Below are 20,689 nucleotides of genomic sequence, written 5' to 3'. Positions count from 1 at the left end.
CACAATTAAAGAGAATCTTAAGTTGTCAGAGTGTTACCGTTGCCCCAGGTGTTCCTCTGCTCCCCCTGAAGCCTTCAAGCCCAGATGGACCACTTTTCCCAGAAGCACCTGCTGGACCTGGGTCTCCCTGAAACCATATATACGCATAAATACATGTGATTGTACAGTATATTAGGTGAGTAGCCAGATGAAAGCAAGCCCTTCTGTAGTCGTAAATCACACAAAACAGTAAGTCAAACCAAGGAACATTCATTTTTTATGAGCCATAATGCACTCAACACTGTGAAGTTCACTCTGTTATTTATTAGGAAATTAGAGGTTAGGATGCAACCCAGGAGATAAGATATTCAGGCAATACTGAGAGAGTCCTTGGAATTTATCTGATGTAATAATAGCTGAACAGCAAATCCAGAGCCAGGGAAGCATCATTCCCCGTTATGTCGTGGCACCTACAAGTGTGATAGTTCCATGATAGTTTGACCCACATAATATGAGTCTTTGGAATCAAATCTTTTATTTTTTTAGGTCAATTTCACTGATGGAATTTTTTCTCAGGATTCAGCTTAAAATTTCTTGTCCAACCCTTTTATATAGTTAAACAACAAACTAAGGCGCAGATCATGCATAAATCAAGACCAAAAAGCCCTAAGTTGCAATGCTCAAAAAGGTAACTCTTTATCTGCATCCACTCTAAAATTGAACTGGTTCTTTTCAATCCTCACCACGTTTCAAGAAAATCTGGCAGGTGGATTTTGTGTAATCCCTATAAAAATATGGCAAACCAACAGAGAGTAGAAACATTCAGACAAACAGCTTGCTTATCCCATAATGCCACTAAAAGACATAGTGCCATAACACTCATAATATGACCCTTGACCATAAAAACATATCCTGGGATATTAGAGTCACATCAGTTATCTTTAATAATGTGTCAATTAATCATGAAAGAATATTTAGGGCTTCTCGGGGATGCAGATCATCCAGGATTTCTTTCCCTGCTCCCATCAAATTTCATGAAAACCTATTTTTGTGTTATCCTGCTAATGGATAAACATTCTAATGCCAGAGAAAACATGACCTTATTTAAGGCAACAAGATGATGCTGAGAAGAAATATGAACACAACATCGTGATTGTAACCAACTCACCTTGGCACCCTCTTTACCGGCAACTCCAGGTAACCCATGCTCACCCGGTGGTCCCGGTGAACCTGGATGACCTCTGTCTCCATTTGGCCCTGTCTCACCAGTTTTGCCCTGAAAGCATTAAAGTTATACAACACACATCAGAGAACCGTTATTTCAAATACACTCTGGAATAATCAGCTATTTATTTCATAATCAGCGACATTTGCAGATCCTCCTACCTGTGGTCCAACAACACCTGGAGGACCTGCGGGTCCGGTCTTTCCTTGGAAGCCCTTCAGAACAAGACAAGTTAGAGAATCATTGAGGAGTTTGAATAGTTAGTGGGACGCATGGGTATTGTTATCTTATGGCAGCGAATAGTGCATGGTGTGTCATGAAAATCACTGTACTCCAGGCCTCACAGCTGTAGTTATGCAGAACTTTTGAATTATTGACACATTATTCACATTGACTGTAAACTCTTTCTCAGTTGATGACAACCTGGACCCCATTTCAAAACTCTTGGATTCTGATGACACAAAAATGCATCCAAAAGCTCTAAATTTGGAACTCAGCTGATATGTAAAATACAAATATAAAAGAAAGTGACTGTGTTGTGCTGCGTAAAATCACTTGTTTTGTGTGCTTTCGTTTTCAAAGAAATCTGGAAGCTTTCAACCGAGGAGTACAACAGCTATTTATGGCACAGAAAGGAACCAATCACAAAAGGTTTGTCTGTGCAAAAAATTCCTTCCATGCTGTTGTTGAACACTTTTTTACACTTGTCTTTTTTTCCCATCTTTTTCACTCCAAATTTTCCCTTAAGGCAATTCGTTTTGCTGCTGTGACTACGACTATTTGCTGGACCAATTCCAAAAACATTCAATCATTTAGACAAATTACTCTTTAAGCTATTGGTGACATGTTCACCTCATGTAGGAAAAATGTGTTATGTCAAATATGTAGGACTCACTGGTTCCCCTCTCTGGCCTGGATGACCTGGTAATCCATCCTTTCCAGGTGGACCCTACGAGGAAAACAACTCAATGAACCAAACATCAACAATTGTGTAAATTTAATGTGGCACTAAGGGTAAAGAAATAACACAATATAATAATAATAAAAAAAATAATAAAGAAATAACATAAAATCACAGGACAAACACAGAACGGCACCACTCACGCCGGGCCCCTTAAGTCCTGCTTCGCCATGTCTTCCCTGTGGTCCTTGAGGACCCTAGAAAATAATTATACAGATGGTCAAAATGCTGGCACTTGTCTTAAACTGATTTATGAGACTCAGTGGTGCCGACCTCGCTCATTGAGATTTATGATCTTATTTATGCGATGTAGTGTTATCCAGTAGTCGAGAGATTACCTGTTCTCCGGGGGATCCTGGAGGACCATCTTGTCCAGAGGAACCCTCGGTTTAGACAGAAGGCAGAAGACAATAAAAAACGAGATTTTATACACAAAAACAAGAGCCACTCAAACATTTGAAGTTGTCCCTCCACCAATAAATCTTTCGCTCATCCAAGCTTGACTATGGGGGTGTGAGTACAAACTGACGTATCCCCCCCGAGACAGGAGCTTCTCACCGCACCAGATGGCCTGTCATCTAGTAGTGAACAGCAGCAACCAATTCCAACTCCGCCGGCCCATTCATCCACACTTTATGACACAGCCAGGTGTGTGTTTATACGGGTATAACTGCTTGTGGATAATACGTCTTCATTTATTTTAGGTTTTTGTGTCTGTGTCTCAGTCTGAGCTTACTTTCTCTCCAGGCTTTCCAGTGGGCCCCCTCGCTCCTCTTCCCCCACGGGCTCCCTATTGAAAAACAAACAACAGTCTGATTAGCACAAGCGTGTCTCCTCTGGAGGTGGAAGATAAATGGTTGATGATGTGGAAACACTGCAGTGATGTAACAGCATGCCTTCCACAGGTAAACTAATTAGAGTAAATACAGCTTTATGTGTTCAGGAAAAACATGGTATATAGGCAGGCACCTGTAGCTGTACTCACATTTGGACCTCTTTGGCCTCCAGGACCAGGTTGACCAGCGGGACCCTGCATTGCAGAGATTACCAATAATGTTTCACATATTTTATAATATCTATTACATATTAAAGTTCACATATTCTGAGGTGGTTAAACTGTCGGCACAATCCTCACCCTTCGTCCTTTCTCTCCTAGGACCCCAGCCTCACCAGGGAAGCCGACTGATCCCTGGAGACACATGTAGAGGTTAATCAGCCTCAGCTTTCCATTAATCACACATTGCCCCCAATGTCTCATTAATGTATAATTAACTGCTGTACCAAATTAAAGCAAATCTAATGCATGAGCCCAACATAGCCTTAAATAAACCACTCGTCAGCATGTAATGGATCGGTGTCGCTAATGAACTATTAATAAAATAGCCTTCTTTAATAAGCCATTTATCATCCTTTATATTTAATCAGGCAGGAAACAGTCGAGCCATAAATGTACATCTTGCTGGTAAAAAGCAGCAAGGACCCAGAGGACACATTAACTGATCGTGATAGCTCATCAGCGCTAAATTACCTTAGGACCTTGTCTTCCTGGATATCCTGGCAATCCAGGCAGACCAAGCTTACCCTAGAATAATAGAGGAGGATGAAAAAGACCAGAGAAATATTAAGAAAAACATACCTTTGAACATTTCATCAAATGTCCTTTGAGAAATAACCGAAACCATAGAGAATGAAACCATAGAGAATTAAACTCCCAATGGGATTTTATTTTTAAAAAAGTTTTACAAGTCAAAATATAGCTTTTTTACACAAGATCATGATATATTAATGGTTTAGACAAGGCATTCTTGGAATTTGGTGTTCTATTTGTGCTGCTCTTTCGTATCCTACCTTCTCACCAGCTGTCCCCGTGGCACCATGATCCCCCATTAGTCCAATCTGGCCTTTCAAACCCTCTGGTCCATCTTCTCCTCGAGGACCAGGAACTCCATCATCACCCTAAAGTCAAGAATATAAAATTGTAAGGAAACAAATCATTTTGTGTCCATTCTATAAATTGAGCATAATTGTGAAGGACTTTTAAAAGATGCTGTGGCCGTTCTCACCCCGTCTCCATTGAGGCCCACGTCACCTTTAAACCCAGGGAAGCCATCTTCTCCCTATGATGCATTGATGAAAAGTGATGTCTGATGAAAGCTATACTGTGATGGATGACATCATTAAATTGCAATTCATCGTTTCATTGTCCTTCAGGTCACAATCAACAGTTTGACAACAATCAGAAAAATAATGACTCTCTCCTGTTTCACTTACTTTTTCTCCCTTGCTCCCCTTTAGACCTCTAACTCCATCGGCTCCCTGTGAAGAAGTGAGAAAAAAACATTAATTTTACAAAAATCATCACTGAAGAACCCCTCAAGAAAATCTGGACAAAAAAATAAATCACTAATTAGCCTAAATACTGTATCTTAAAATGAAATTATTGATAAGTGAGTATAGATTTTCTCTTGACCTAAAATTAGCCTGTTATTGATCAGTTATTGACCTTACGCTCATTTCACACTAATGGCTGGTGAGGCTTCCGTGAAGGCATGTGAACTAAATGACCACATAGATCAATATGATGCAAATGAATATCATTTCGTGATAAGTAAGCTTTAATTCCTCGATTTAAAAAGTAAACTCAGTCAAAATGAAGTCCTACCACACCCACGAAGCTGTGATCTATCTGACTGACATTCCTTTCGATCTTGCTCAATCTGTTGCTCACACTCCCCTTGAGAACAGAAACGCTTTGCCTCCAGCCGTCACTTGTCACTCAAAGACTCAAACAGCTTGTCCCGTAGATACAGTACACATAGAATGAAGCATGGATGGGAATAAGCACAGCACTGGACGTAATTGATAAAGTCATGATGCATTTGTCTCACCTTGACTCCACGGATCCCTGGGTACCCGACAGGCCCCTGAATTCCTGGCAAACCCTAAAAAAAAAAAAGAACAAGAACCAAAGTATACTTCATCAAGCAGCTGCCAGCCAAAAAAAATTTCTCTGACCAGATAGGGACTGGCCTCAGTCACAATATCCAACCGTTTATTGTCAATAAGTGCATTAAGGCTGGAAAAAGTGGATACTGCCAAGCCTAATGAGCTAATGCGCCATTACAATAAAGATGGCATCATCAGACTACAGTAATTATATGACTGTACATTCATTAAATTGAAAGAAACCACAAGCGGCATGATATTTCACTTTCAAAATCTCCTTATGACACGAGAGAAGATGAGCCACAGGTATGGTATATCACCCACTTGAACGCCTTTGTCTCCTGGAGGACCTTCTCTTCCAGGATGACCCTGAAAGAGGAAAACATATGAAAGACTGATGTGTGCATTAGTGCTTCAATGCTCCATCATTGTATCAGTTATTAATGAGCGTTTGTGATGACAAACAATCAATAAAAAAAATATCTTCTTTGTGACATGTACATTACAAACCTCAATGTTTGTACAGCATTATGTGACCGTACATTGGAAGGGTTTAGCCTTCTGGGAAACGTCATGTAAAGTGTATGTTATTTATGTTACATAACTCTGTGTGTGTTTACGTTTGAAATAAAAGAAAATCATTACTACAACAACAACAAAAAGTGTTGCCTGAATAAAATGCATTCTCTCCTCGCTAATAGCTTCATGTTATTTGTTTAAAGTTATTTGCATTCAGTGTGTCTTGTAAAACGAGCACTGAGCTGATTGATGAAATAGCAGCAGGATAATTTATATTTCTATATACACGGATGCTTGATGATGCATATGTATGCGTGTTATGCTGATGAATACATTAGTGTATTTGTGTCTCTGTGTGCATTTACCGGAGGGCCATCAATGCCTGGAAGTCCCATCATGCCTTGTTTCCCCTGCGGACCCTGAATAGGACACAGAGATTATGAATACTGGACTGCAGCTTCAAATGTGACAGAACACACTAACTGGCACCGCTAACACCATATTTCCCACTTTGCTGCTCCTCCACAAAGCATAATGTATTTATGACGATGTCCACTTTTCATTTCTTTTCATAGTCAAAACTTCAGGATGTGCGCTGGTCAAGGCCAGCTCTTATGTCTATTATGCTGTGTGTGTGTTTCTTCTGTATCGATTTCTTGTCTGGCCCTGTCTTGTCTGAATAGGAGCCAGAAATGGTTGGACCATACTTTCCAGCTCAACCAGCTTCCCTTGGGCATGTGATGACAGGGTCGCAAGGCCACAGCTTTAATTCTGAAATTAAGTGAAAGACATGCTGCGTACCTTCTCTCCTGGCACTCCTACTGGACCCTGAGGACCAGGCAATCCCTGGACCAGAACAAAGCATTCATCAGATTAAATGTCATACAACTGGGAAAGGGCTTGGGGTTGAGGATTTGCATCCATCTGTGTGTATTTGTCTATGCAGTTGGCTGTGTATGCAAAAGTCATGAACAATATGCGTGATTGCCGCTGTGTGAGCTAGAAGGATGGATTCTTGACATGCTGGGGAATTGAAAATCTGATTAAGTTGGCTGCATATGAATCTAATGTTTCAGATGCCATTTTAAAATGAAATGTTGCTGCTGTATGGTGAAAAACTCGCGGTTCCAAAAACAACAGTCTTTTTACTTTAAACACATTTTAACAACAGGCAATTGGATTTGATAAAGTTTTTATATTCTCTCATGGACAGAAAATTATTTAGATCTAAATTCAGAAAAAAAAGCCACAGCAAAACATTTGGAATGGAATTTATTTTTTTATGCAGCCACACTTGAAAGACAAAATAACAGCGATTATCTATATGACTCATTTACATTAATGTGTAAGAAGGGACCTAACTCAACTCATAACTCACTCACTCATACCTGGACTCCAGGATTTCCCTGTTGACCTGGGGGCCCTATCTCTCCAAGGGGACCCTGAAAATGACAGACATTAGCAGTCACACACTCTGTAGTTTTGAGTGATATATGTAAAATATGATATAATTATGTCAATGAAGGTGGCAGGACTGACCTGGTTGCCCTTTGACCCTTGTACTCCATCAGTTCCGCGAATGCCCTGTTAGAAATGCACACAAACAGGCTGTGAGAGAATAATGGATGAAATATTTGATTGAAAAAGGAGATGCCTCTCAATAGTTTTGTTTATCCTCAGTGGTATACTGATGATTTCATGAACTAAGTGACCTTTGGCTGCATCACAGGGACTGACTGGCTCTGATTCTGTAGTCAAGGAGACTTACCGGTTGGCCAGTCGGGCCAGGTGGCCCCCTTGGCCCGACAAGACCCCGAGCACCCTGGAGACAAAACACAGCAAATCGTCAGCATCAAACCTGCGTTCATGATAGACAGAATGAGTGTGGAATACTAAACCATAAATAATATTTGTGTGTGTGTGTGTTTGGAAGTGGCAACGGGGACTGCAGTAGCCTGTGTGTGCGGGAGTGTGTTTGTGTGTTCTGTTTTTGTCAGCCTCCCTCTTTGTAGGCTGGCCAAGCCACCTGTTCCACCGCCACATCTGTGATCTCCTGGGAAGTGATTGATATGGAAATATAATCATTCAGGCCAGGATTTTATCTCTTCCCTCTCCGACGCTCTGTCTTTCCTCTCTCTCTATCCATCTCATCTCTTTTACCACCGCGTTTCTGTCTCACGTTTTCCGTCACTGCCTCCCGTCCCCCCATTGCTACCTCCCTCACATCCAAACAAGCAACTCCTCTCCTTTTCTATATCTTTGTAGTTTAACACAGTTTTCCTAAGATGGCTTATAGCACTTTATTTTTCCTACACTGGGTGATGCATTTGGAGGGAGAGAACCCTGCTGAGCCCCGATTCCACCTACAGGGAGAAGGATGGAGTGTGAGCCACAAGCAACTGACTGCTCACTACACAAAAAAGGCAACATCTTTGAGGATACACTGGGGATATTTGTGGGCTCCATGATGCATGATCCAGTGTCCCTCAGCAGGTCCTCTATGATAGATTTGATATATAGGCACATATATCATGTATATATTTCTGTTAAACTGCATGCCTTTTTCCAGTGACCTTTTCTCTCGTAATGGTAGGCTGAACACCGTGGCAGTATTTCATTAATATGGTTTGACTGTCCTACTTTTTCATAGTTGTTGTAAAATATTGTGCAGTCTTCCTATTGTTACTTCATATACAGAAGGGGCAGTGAGTGTTGTATTTGTGCATGATTTTGGCTTAAATCCAGAGATCGCCCACAAACCCCTTGGTGTTTGTAATGGTAATCATTAGTCTCTGTGACTCTACACTAAGAGATTTTTATGTGAGCATCATCCTCAAGAACAAACCTAATAAGTATATCCTCCACATTAAATAAACAACAATATTTTGATGCAGAAGCATGTAAGAATGTGGGTGTTTATGTGCATTATGAGGAGCAGATGCAGTTACTCACAGGTTCACCTGGTTGACCTCTCGGCCCAACTGGTCCATCAGATCCCTAAAATAAATAAAAAAATTGGGTACAGGTTCAACACATAAATCTCATCCGACTCTCTAAATTAGCCTGAGGCGTGGATACATTAATATCCCCACCAGACATAATCTCTGAAAATAGCTCATTACAGAAATTCCCCACCTGACAGATAAGGTCCAACTATCTTCAAGCAAAGCCTAATAAAGCACTCTCTAAACTTCACCTGACTGCCTCAATGTAGTGATACTATCTTGATGGACCTGTCATATTTCAAAGTCACTGCCAGGGATGCACTACATCACTATCAAGTCTTTTGCAAACCTTGATACCGAATGAACTCCCACCATAGTGGAATAAAAAAAAATCATTATTTCATTTCGTTTGAGTAAAATCTGCTCTGTGTTTCTTTACCATTTAAAAGGTTTGCAGGATTAAATCTCAAAAACTTTCTTTTCTTTTTAACCTCATGTAATGCAAAAATCATAAAACAATGTCTTGTTGCTAGATGTGTTTTCTGATGAAAGTAAATATTTCAAAGCACAGTGCACTAACCTTTTCTCCTGGCTCTCCAACAGGCCCGTGTGGACCGGGCTTTCCTCTGTCTCCCTTTGAGAAAAACCATGAGCATTAGGATATTTAACACAATTCTGTCCTGTACGAAGAAGCAACAATCAGATTTCTTGCAGTGAACTCGGTCAGATGTCAGATGATAATGTACGATATAATTATTAGTGTAGTGTAATAACATTATTATTGGGGTCCCATTATGAATCATGTTGCTCAGGGCTTGCTTTTTGTTTTTCTGTTCTAACTTCAGTCTTGTTAAAATACAGTCATTTACCTGTTAAAAAGCATTCACAAATACTTAATATTTGTCTTCAAGCATTAAGTACATTTTTTGAGTAAACTAAAATAAAGTATTGGATATATTACATTATTAATGTCAAATTTTCTGAGTGCATACTAGGTTTGCCAGCAAATACTAACAGTCATGCTAACAGCACGTATTTCAGTGAAACGTATAAACCAGAATATTACTGTCATATACTTCATTTTATCATTACGTTGATAACTTAACATTGGAAATATCACCAATCGAGATCATAATTTCCAAATAAATGTGTCAAATGTTGTGAGACATGCAGGTATGTTGGCGTGTGAATGATTGATCGACCACAACTCACTCTGTGTCCCTTTTCTCCCAAGAGACCCGGAAGGCCGTCAAAACCCCTGTCGCCCTGAAATATAAAACAAAAGCAGGTGCATTAAACCCTGAAATACACACACACACATACACAAACACAAATACACACACACACACACACACACACACACACACACACACACACACATACGGTAAAGTGTATGAATTAGCAGAAGTGTACTGAGTGTCTCCTCTGCCAGAGTCTCCCATCTGCTCTGAGTAAGTGTTGATGTGTTTGGGATTCGCTGTAGGTCTGCTAAAACTCTGACTGATAAAGACTGCTGTTTTGTCAGACCAGCATCAAGGGAGACTGATTTATTTGCTGAGCTTTTTGTGCAGCTGTTAGGTGATAAGTTGCATCATTGTCAACACATACGGTATGCTGTGTCCAGTTAGATATCTACATCAATCACCCGTGGACGCTTGTTATCGTACAGCTAACATGTACAGTTGATTCTAATGCGCAAGAAGAAACTCAATAAACAATCTAACACATTAGCAAAAGCAATAGGATTTTACATTTCCCTCAACTGTTATTTGACAAAAAAAAAAAAATCTGAAAGAAATAAATTTGTGAGTTGTTGGTGCAGCACAATAGCTTTATTATTTCTAATGTGCTAATAAATTGACCATTGAGTTTACCTTAATGCCTGTATCGCCTGGAATACCACGACCACCGTCCATTCCTGCACGCCCCTATGAAACACAAAAATCCACCAGGAATAGGTTTGTCTGTGCTGTAGCTTGGACGCAGTATGCTCTTAAAACATACAGATACAAAGGTTTTTAATGTAGGAAGCAGAAATCTCACCCTCTTTCCTGATTTTCCATTAACTCCTGTTGGACCTGGCAACCCATGTAGTCCCTGTATGAAAAGTTAGAGAGTAATGCAAGTGGGGGGAAAAGTATAAAACTTGAAAGAAGAAATTAGAGTGCCAATAACAATAGTAATGAAGTCAAAAAAATGATGGCTGTTCTTACAGGAGGGCCTCTGTCTCCTCTGTCTCCTTTGAGGCCATGGGGGCCTGGAGCTCCCTACAAAATAAGCATGAAATTACAAGCATGACAAGACGCTCTAAAGTAACTCAGCTCTTTACTAAAATTTGAATAGAAAATTTACAATAAATAAATAAATAAATAAATAATCTTCTTTAAAAATATGTTTATTTTTTACAACCCTGCAGCAATTTAACAATCAATGTGAACATGGTTGAACGTGCATAATGTTGAGCTTAGAATGGGAAGAAAATAGTTTGGTAAAGCAGAATGTAAAACTAAAGTGAAATGTTGCAGGAGTCCTTGAAGCATGACGTAAAACTGGTCAAGCAGTCCAAGCAATGTCTCACCATTGGGCCTGGACGCCCTGTAAGACCCAGTGGACCTGTAGGTCCCCTCAGTGACATCTATAAGAAACACACACATAGGTGGTTTATGTACACCGAACAATGTACCATTTAAACACAATATGCAATGATGTTGGCTTAAAACTGTACATAGGTCAAAGGTCTGCACAACATTTCTGTCAATGTGAATCTCGCCTGAGTCTGTTGCAGGATAGCCTGAGCCTGAGCCTGCTGGGGAGACATCACTGGTCCCTTCATGGAATCACCTCCATGTTGGAACTGCATCAAAAGGAGAAATCGGTCCACACTTCAGGATTTCCCAAATGAATGAAATCAATGAAGCTCAATCACACAGCCCCCCCTTGTGGCGATGCCAGTGCCCCACACTGGGGATGATGTATTAAGAGTGTTGCTTTTGTGTGCATGAAGAAACATAATTGTGCCTTCAGGTCTTACTGGTAGCATCAAGAGGGTTCCTGGAGGACCCGGAATACCATCAACTCCAGCGAGACCCGGACGTCCAGGTGGACCCTGAGGGAAGAGGAACGGCGTAAACATCAACCATTGTGTGCACTGTTGTGTGAAAGAGTGGAGGGGTCTAAATAGTGAGAAAAGCTGTCATCTGATTTAATCACTGTGAAAATAACCTTTGCTTCATTTCCACGGGGCATATCACATAGACACACTACCTTATTCGCTGTCTGCCTACTGCCTGTATCATTATAGCAAGTCATTTAATGTAACATTGAGTAATAAGGAGCCTATTCACCACATTAATGTGAAGGCTGTCTGCACCGATATTGCTACGGTATATTTATTTGATATTGATTTGAAAACACATTGTGCAGTTTATGCTCTTGGTGGTCCCTCAATACAAACAAAACAGATACAGGTAACATGGAAGTCATCATATTTTTTTGTTAAACAGCCAGCACCACCGATTCAAATTTATTGGGCGTGACCCAGGCCAGAATGTTCACACACAAATTTTCTGCTACAGCATTTTTTTTTTTTTGATGATTACATTCTGACTTCCTTCTTCACTCCCTGTCAGAACTGCAAATGAAACACCATTATCTTGAACAAAAAAGAGATGTTTCTGAGTTGCAACAATGAAAAAAAACAAAAACACAACACAATGTAAAACAAAGTTCCCGTGACTTTTAATAAGAAAATAGAACACATTCAGATTCAGCGCTATTTCTGATCTAATTTGCTACACAGCACGATTAAGATGTTTTTTTTTACCTGTCTGCAAGATGCCATACAAGTATTACATAAAGCCTTTGAGACATGAGCTTTAAGTGTCAGTCACTAGTAAACAGGCTTAAATACTTTAAAGAGTTCATGCTGCAGCATGAACAAAGGTTCTCTATGCCTTTACATGCAATACAAGAAGGCCTGGAGGAAAATTCTCCATTTAAATAAATTCCAGCAGAAACAAACAGTGTATGTTGTTAGAGAGCTATTTCCATCAGATTACAGATTAGATTACATTTAACAATTGTACTTGCCAATCAAAATTACACCTCACTAAAATAATCATATTGATGAATGTTCATAAAGGAAGCGATGAGGTAAAAGACACTACACACAGTGAAATGAATACAGAAGCAGCATTTTTAATCTACTTTACCAGATTAGGTAACTTTTTTATCAAGAAAAAACTGATTAAACTGACTGGTCAGGCATAACATTTTTCAAAAGCAGGAATTTTTTTAAAAAATTACTTTTGATTTATTGAATTTATTAATTCCTCATACACTGATATCTCCCGTTGCTGCAACTTTTGAGATTCTAAGAAAAACTGAGTTTATGGGTGCTTGTGGCATGGGTGGAAAACAGCTACACACACACACACACACACACACACACACACACACACACACACACACACACACAGACACACACACACATGCAAATACACACACATACACACAAAAGAAATTCAGGCCAACTTGTGAGTCAACATCCGTCACTAAAGTCCAGTTCAGTTCCCAACTGAACCAGAACATTTTAATCTCATGGACAAACTTCAACAAGAAAAGAGTCAGATGGGGTCAAACTACCCCAGTGGGCCCACATCCAGGCCTCGGCTACACTCACCATTTCACCGGGATCTCCCCTGGGTCCTGGAGAACCTGTTGGTCCAGCTGGTCCAGGAAGCCCCTGTGAAGAAAGAATTTGCAGCAAACATTCAAAACTGGTTCACATTTTTAAAAATCAGTGATAAAAAAAAATACCTGAGAATGTTCAATTTTGATTAATTTATGTATATTTGAATGAACATCCTTTTCTTTGTAACGATGCACTTTAAAGGACCCTGCAGGATGTGTTCACAGATGTTTACATTCACAATCTGTCATCTTTGTGTTTTTGGCTCTTTGTCCCTGAAAACCTTATTTCCTTTTCAGAAAACACCACAGTTGCATCCTGATGGCTAGAATCCAAAACATTTCACACCACATCTGGAGAGTCCCTGCTTGCTAGATAATGCCACATCCTGTGTAATTAAAGGGACAGTGTCAAAATGTACACTTTTGTCTGATTTCAGGTGATGGACAGTCTTACTTGTGGGCCTGCTAGACCTGGAGGTCCTCCCACTAATGTACCCTAGAAAGAGATTAAAAATTAAAGTTACATTAGGAGAGAATAATTCCATTTCTCATCATTAAACCAACTAGAGTATTCACTGAATGCCCCTGGTACCTCACCGGTTCAATAACAGCTGCCTCTCCCTTCTGGCCTTTCTCTGCTCTGGCGCCAGCCTGAGGAGGAGAAACAGATGAATGAATGTGGGTTGTTACAAATCACTTGACCGTTCACTTAATGCATGACTTCACTTTGAAATTCACCTCTCCATCCCATGTCTCGGCTACATCTCGCTCTGCAAATTCAAAGCCATCATCGTATAATTCATACTCTTCATAGTCTGACTCTGTGTCATTCTTGAAATCTTCATATTCAAGAAACTGTTCAGAAATTAAAAAAAAAAAAAAAAAGTCCATTAGCAGCAGGGGCAGGACTGAGGTGAAGTCATTTCATGTATTTGCATTTAACCTACCTCATAGTCAGTAATGTTTGGGCCCACTGTTACCGTGGAAACCGAGAGATCATCAAACACGTCTTTGTAAAGGTCATCTTGATGCTCATCCACAGCTGGCTTCGTCAGTGACTTACCCTCCTGCAGGCCAACACATTTGAATTAGTCATAGCAAAGATGACAGAGGACACCGAGTATTTTACATCAACACCCAATGCCTCCAAGTGAAGATGCATTTTGATACAGTGTGGGGCGACATGAAAGTCCGTAAACAGGTGGATTTAATGGAAAGATGCTGATTATCCAGGATACGAGTTTACAGGCTTGGAAGGTAATTAAACTGCTAGGGTGCAATTAGTTGATGGACTGCTGTACATCACATTTAGAAACAGTGTGAGCATGATAAGTTTGCTTAGAAATTAAGCAAATAAAACACAAAAAAATCACGATGACATAAAACAAAAACAATTCTCATTTGATGCAGTGGTAAGTTTAGAACTGTAATAATGCACAGTGGTTGTGGCAGATTTGTAGCAGTAGTTTGGTCAGCTGCATTCTCCTTGTTTCCAAGGAGGGGTGACAAGGAGGTGATTAGGGTGGTGCTGGTTAGTGGTGGTGGGAAGCAGCTGGGGAAAGAAAAGGTGCTCAGGGTGGTTAGGAGGTATTAGGGGAGTGACTGGTTAGAGCTGCACAGGGCAGGAGGGAGTCGGGATGGACTACATCTACAGATAAGCTTGTCTACCTCCTCGATAACCTTTAATTCAGTCACTGCCCTGGGCACCACAGTGGGGGCTTCGATTGTAGAGACAGATTCAGGTGTGGGCACCTCCATGAAGGTCTGGTCAAAGACTTCAGTGGAGATGAAACTTTGTAGGGCTTTCTGTACTTCTGGTGACCTCGTGGGCTGGAAAGGTTCTTGGGATAGATACTCAGGCAGTACAGTGGACACTTTGAGAAAATCGTCCACAGGACCCTCTTCTTCTTGTTTTTTCTTTCTAGACCCCTTTTTTCCTTTGCCTTTACGTTTGCCTTTGCCTTTGGATCCCTTGTCCCTCTTCTTTTTGTTCTTTTTGCCTTTCCTGTCCTTTTTAGAGTTTTCCTTTAGTTCATCAGAAAGGGTGTTTTGGATCAAAGAAAAAGCCCAAGTGGGATTTTTTTTTTTTTTTTTGACAAGAAAATGTAAGGTGAGGGCACAGGTAGAGGAAGGAGAACAAAACAAACAGTGTTGAGAACAACAAATAAATTGAAATTTGGAACAGAAAAACCAACAAGCAATGCATGGCAATGACTGTCACTTAGCTGATAAAAACCCAAGACAAACATCAACTCAAAGGAAAAAAACAAAGGCACAAAACAATGTAGAAACAACAAATATACTTTAGAATTCAGGCATTCTTCTGTCTATGATCCAATAGAGGTAATGTTGTTTTTAGTATAGCTAAATTAATGTGGATTGTGTCATTCAGACTGATGTCCATTACGTGTTTGTGAAAAACTTCAGATATGATTCAGATCCATTTGTAAATAAGATCCGTGTGTTGGAGGGGATGATGAGAACTAGGTCAGTGGGGTGACAGATGTTGAAATTTTTTCAATCCAGAGCTCATTGCTCAGGGTTGGATCTGTAAACTCCAGGTGGATTGTGACAGATATATCACCAATATTGCAGCATCTTTGCCTCCAGCATATGTCTGCAAATGCACACACCCCTCAAAAGGGTGAGTGTGTATGTGAGCGCACACATGAGGCATATACATAAGAAATACATTCATGCATAAGATATTTAAGTGATCAGTATTCCTTAAAGCTCAGCCACACACTCACGCAGCCACTCACTCTGCCTCTGTTCCTCTGGCTGCCTCTTGCCTTCTTATCTTCATCATTCACACACCAACCAAAAATTATACAGTAATTCTTATCCAGCATAAATTCAAATTTTATGCATGCCTTGAGGAAGGGAAGAGCCATGATATCATGTTTGAATTATCTGCTTCTGGCTCTGTGTGTGGAGGTGTGTCCTTTGCTAAAACAACACCTGTTTGACCTTATGAATGCTCCATTTGAAATGGAGCATTTTATTCTGGAATTATGGCCTATTCTACCTTTGTGTAATAAAAGCATATAAAAATTATTATATATAAACAATAGTTTGCAATAGACTGACCTTCTGCAGCTTTCCTGCATGGCTTTTGTAGGGCAAAGCAGAGTCACAATCTGGTATGTAGTTTACACAGTAGCTGGCAGCAGCTTCTGGGTCCTCCAGGATCAGTAGCTGCTGAATATCTCCCTGAAATAAACCAGGAAGGCAGAAAACTGTCATGTTATAAGGCCGGGAATATAGGAAACACAGAATCATCTCAGTGGAACACTTTTATAAATAAACTGCAGAGTTCCTGTAGCAATACACTACAAAAATCACAGACACTCTGACAGTAACAGAACTGGGTGCATACTTAGATATAGTGTAATAGAGTAGAACATCAAACTGTCCTTACTGGTACAACTACATGTGACTTTTGCTTCCCTGTGTTCCCATAACTCAAGGGGAAGTTTGTTTATGTACATGACAAATCAAAGAGCTCTCTCTCTCTCTCTCACCCCCCATCAGAATCTTTCACTTCCATTACTGCCCTAGAAGCACTGTGTATTGTATGGACGAGGATGCAGAGACACAGCACTGCTGTGCCTGTATCACTGCACCCTGAGCTTCTGCTGGCTTTAATGACATCATGATTAATATCGATTGTCTTCAATACGACAAAACCTAGTAAAATTCCATGCATATTAGTAAATGCTTTTTTGAGTCAGTTTTAAAATGATCTGTAAAAGGAAAAGTTAAAAAAAAAGGATGTCTATATTGAAATATATAGTTTGCAAGATATTGTCCTGACAAGACAGCTACCCTTTAGACCCACCTTAAAAATCATATGCAAATGGCAACCGTACAAACAAGTAATTTATAGTACATGCAAAATCTCAAAAGGCACAACTGATGATCATGAATAACATATGCATAAAGTGTTTCGGAGCAGCACTATATACAGTAAATTGCATGATATTTAAGATGACAGCCTTTTAACTCTAAAAAATGTGTTTCCTCTGAACTGCAAAAAGGAACCATTTGTAGACATTTTGAATCAACAAACACAACTATTTACCATAATTAATAAATGTTATTAAGTCTAGCATGTGAGATATGCTCAGGACAGAAATCACAAATGGATACACAAAGTGTCCCTGTCCCTTTGCTGTTGAAATGGTGTCCCTTTTTTGATCTATTAAAATTAACCTGTATAGGTCAGTGTCAAATGAAAGCATACGCACTTTGTTACCACTTTGAGATCAAAGACAACACTTTTTCTGTTGTATGGCAAGACTCTCTCGTCGTAACATACCAGGAGCAAAGTGTTGTTCAAAGTCATACATGCACTGCCATCCCCATCCAGGACAGGGGAAGGACATCCGAAAAGGACACGTGAGAATTTGCTGAAGGGGAAAGCACCTCAGCTGAATACACAAAATTCTGATGGCAAACATGAGGCAGGAGGTCGCAGATGGCTCTTCTGGCAAAGGTTCATTAGTTTTTCAACAAGTGACCTCCCTACTGTCTCTAATGCCAGATAGCCCAGAGTTCTGTAGCTTCATCTACTAAGCTGATTAGCATCTGATATGCTGTGTCTTAACCAGCGCTCAATCTGTAAAAAATAACTTGTGTTCATGAGTGAAGCACAGCCTGTGTGGGTCAATGATTCAAAAGCTTGCCGTAATGAAACAGGATTTCTGATGTTCCTCAACTGGTTAAAGTGCAACAGATGTTCACAACTAACCACAAAAACATCTGACTACCATTAGACATAAGTCATTACCAAGGAAAAATGACTACAACAGACCTTAAATGGTTTAATATGCTTCTCTGATTTGCGTCTTAAATTGTAAGCTTTGCTAAGCATTCAAATAAAGCTACTCTTTAATGATATGCTTGACGAGTCACGGTTTAGACATGCCAAGAACAGACAGAGCCAAAAACTAATATCCAATGCTAATCGAGACAGATCTGAATTTCCTAATTTCCTAACAAATAAAAGCCGGGCTGGTCTTATCTAAGCAGCCAGCATGTTGTTTTACATACATGGAGCGCACAGCAACTAAGAAGAAGCACAACCAGATTTGTGGACAGTTTGATGTTTGCTTTGTTGTAAACACAAACAAGAGTTTTGAATTTAAACACCAAACTTTTGTAGTCATTTGTAGAAAATCTGGAAGCAATAGACATCACTGGCTGACCATGGTCCCCATGCTCCCACGCTGAGCTCCCACGCTGAGAGAACTGGGCCGGAAAACTGACCTCCTCCACAGAACCAGGGCCTGGGAACAGAGGCCCAGAGGCCAGCCTACTTGATCTCCCTTCCCTTGGTACCAGCCTCATCGAGGTGTATTAAACTGATGCTTTATTTGCACAGCGAAAATATGCTGTAAGAAATTTGTTGTAAAAACATATTGCACATGTACACATAGAAATGTATACTTTACCATCTTTATATCTAAAGCAAGATTTCTTCAGTTGCACAGAAAATAAGACATAAAGACTTGAATGGAGACTAAGTGCAAATTTTCATAAACATGAAATGACCCAAACGATCCATTGATCAGAATCAAAGGTGGATCTTATCAATGGAGGCATCAGTCATCACCATCGTGACTCTCCCCTTTAGTTGACAAACAATACCATTAGAGTTCTTGAAATAAGGGTTTGATTGTCTCTGTTGATTCTGAAAAGAAAAAAAAACCCCACAGGAACAATTTGTTACCGAAATGGTATGAAAAGCCTTTTAAAAAGGGGAAGGTCTCTCATTCCATGTGAGGAAACAACACAAACGGACCGGTAAGTTACAGCACAAAGGGAGGGGCAACTGAGGTTATGCCAGGGCAAAGATAATGTGGAGAAAGGGATTTGAAAGTAGTGATTGACTACAGACGCACAACCCAAAGGCAATAGGTGTTTTCAGCACCGTGAAGATCTGGTTTTCTCCAGGTGAAAGTGAAGAACACTGTGCTTTCTGTCCATTAGGTGAGAGGGCGTGAACAACCCTCCTTCTCCTCCCCTCACTTTACACTTAAATTGTGCCGTTCCTTCGTTTTACAGACTGTGAGGCATTCTGGGATCACTGAGCCACTACTCTAAATATGACTGTACCCAACACTGTAAACCTATCTCTTCTTTTTCTTGCTCTGCTGCTCAGCAGACACAGAGCCCTGAGGACATGGCAAGAGAAAGGGCTTGAGCTGATCTCGATTATATGCTGTGGGCGAGAGATTTAGAGTGGAGGCCCACTGGGAATGCCAATTGAGCGGGGGTGGCCTACTGTCATGGAAAGGACAGCAAATGACTTATGACAAAAAAGGTTACCGCACAGAAAAAAGAGCATTGAACCATTACGTCAAACCCTCCTGCTCCTACATTATATCATAACACTTGTGGATGTATATTCTAATGCATTTATGACTCTTTCTGCGTGTGTCTGTTAGTGTAGTGTATGTCTTGTGGTATGTCCTGTGATGTCACTGTTTCTTTTTCTCCTGGTGTTTATCCAGTATTTATTCATTATGTAATGCCTGAGCAGTGGATATGTGCATTCCTTCGGGATTAATAAAGTATAAATCTATCTAGCTATCTATCTATTACTCTTTTTTGATCTGTGAGCATAGAATCAAAAATCTATGTCTTCTATTATTGAGCTCAAACTCACAGGAGAAGTTCATATTCAGTGGACAGTAAACTTCTGAAATGTGTATCTCTTATTGGACTGAAGAGGTGTGATTTGTGGTTCCTCTCATTAATCTATGACAGAAATAACAGTTTTGGGCCTTTTGTGATTTATGTCTTGTTGATTATGGAAGGGGTGGCACGGTGGTGCAGTGGGTGTCATAAGAGGAACAAGCGTTAGAAAATGAATGAATGATTATGAAAGTTTGTGAGATGTCACAGAGTTCATTTTACCTCAAGAAAAATGCATCCCTGGGGTGCGCTTCAAGAAAAAAAATTGTGCATCCCAACATGACATTTGCGCATCTCAAAAGTAATAACAGAATATACATTAAAAGCATATGCAAGGATGGAGTTTTGCCAACAGTACAATATAAAAACTAAAGAAACTGATAATTTTAATGTTTTTATTAATAACATCATAACTACAAGTAAAAAGAAAAAAAGAGTAAAATTATATATTTATTATATACAGTATATATATAGTTTTGTAAATAAAGATGTAATAGTTTTGCTCGGCGGTGCACTGGCGTCGCGCCAGGAGTGTCTCCCGCCTCACACCCTATGCCAGCTGGGATAGGCTCCAGCTCCCTGTGACCCGCTGCGGCGGATAAAGAGGAGGAAAATGAATGAATGAATAAATGAATACTGTTTTTTTACACTTTTGCTTTTCACTCAATAATTTTTCTTTGGCTTTTATTCATATACTGTATTCTCCTGTGGAAACTGCAC

General features: G+C 40.0%; 1 protein-coding gene across 1 annotated transcript in view; it reads right to left on the bottom strand.

Annotated features, from left to right (window-relative positions):
- The window catches only part of col5a3a (collagen, type V, alpha 3a), a 47,499-nt gene that overhangs the window by 13,118 nt on the left and 13,692 nt on the right, over positions 1-20,689 (bottom strand). The window contains exons 5-40 of the mRNA XM_068337985.1: positions 16,358-16,480; positions 14,936-15,292; positions 14,215-14,334; positions 14,006-14,122; positions 13,865-13,918; positions 13,722-13,763; positions 13,257-13,319; positions 11,607-11,681; positions 11,346-11,429; positions 11,154-11,210; positions 10,789-10,842; positions 10,619-10,672; positions 10,450-10,503; positions 9,788-9,841; positions 9,156-9,209; positions 8,583-8,627; positions 7,399-7,452; positions 7,170-7,214; positions 7,019-7,072; positions 6,432-6,476; positions 5,996-6,049; positions 5,436-5,480; positions 5,054-5,107; positions 4,437-4,481; positions 4,229-4,282; positions 4,014-4,121; positions 3,694-3,747; positions 3,301-3,354; positions 3,151-3,195; positions 2,902-2,955; positions 2,504-2,548; positions 2,309-2,362; positions 2,100-2,153; positions 1,366-1,419; positions 1,148-1,255; positions 38-127 (exon numbers count right to left, since the gene is read on the bottom strand). Coding sequence (XP_068194086.1) covers positions 38-127; positions 1,148-1,255; positions 1,366-1,419; positions 2,100-2,153; positions 2,309-2,362; positions 2,504-2,548; positions 2,902-2,955; positions 3,151-3,195; positions 3,301-3,354; positions 3,694-3,747; positions 4,014-4,121; positions 4,229-4,282; positions 4,437-4,481; positions 5,054-5,107; positions 5,436-5,480; positions 5,996-6,049; positions 6,432-6,476; positions 7,019-7,072; positions 7,170-7,214; positions 7,399-7,452; positions 8,583-8,627; positions 9,156-9,209; positions 9,788-9,841; positions 10,450-10,503; positions 10,619-10,672; positions 10,789-10,842; positions 11,154-11,210; positions 11,346-11,429; positions 11,607-11,681; positions 13,257-13,319; positions 13,722-13,763; positions 13,865-13,918; positions 14,006-14,122; positions 14,215-14,334; positions 14,936-15,292; positions 16,358-16,480 — 2,577 coding nt within the window. The remainder of the gene's footprint in view (positions 1-37; positions 128-1,147; positions 1,256-1,365; positions 1,420-2,099; positions 2,154-2,308; positions 2,363-2,503; positions 2,549-2,901; positions 2,956-3,150; positions 3,196-3,300; positions 3,355-3,693; positions 3,748-4,013; positions 4,122-4,228; positions 4,283-4,436; positions 4,482-5,053; positions 5,108-5,435; positions 5,481-5,995; positions 6,050-6,431; positions 6,477-7,018; positions 7,073-7,169; positions 7,215-7,398; positions 7,453-8,582; positions 8,628-9,155; positions 9,210-9,787; positions 9,842-10,449; positions 10,504-10,618; positions 10,673-10,788; positions 10,843-11,153; positions 11,211-11,345; positions 11,430-11,606; positions 11,682-13,256; positions 13,320-13,721; positions 13,764-13,864; positions 13,919-14,005; positions 14,123-14,214; positions 14,335-14,935; positions 15,293-16,357; positions 16,481-20,689) is intronic.

This window comes from Antennarius striatus, chromosome 16, assembly GCF_040054535.1.
Source record: "Antennarius striatus isolate MH-2024 chromosome 16, ASM4005453v1, whole genome shotgun sequence".
In the NCBI taxonomy this organism is placed as follows: domain Eukaryota; kingdom Metazoa; phylum Chordata; class Actinopteri; order Lophiiformes; family Antennariidae; genus Antennarius; species Antennarius striatus.
The sequence above is the reverse complement of the archived record's forward strand: the minus strand, read 5'-3'. Positions and strand labels throughout refer to the sequence as shown.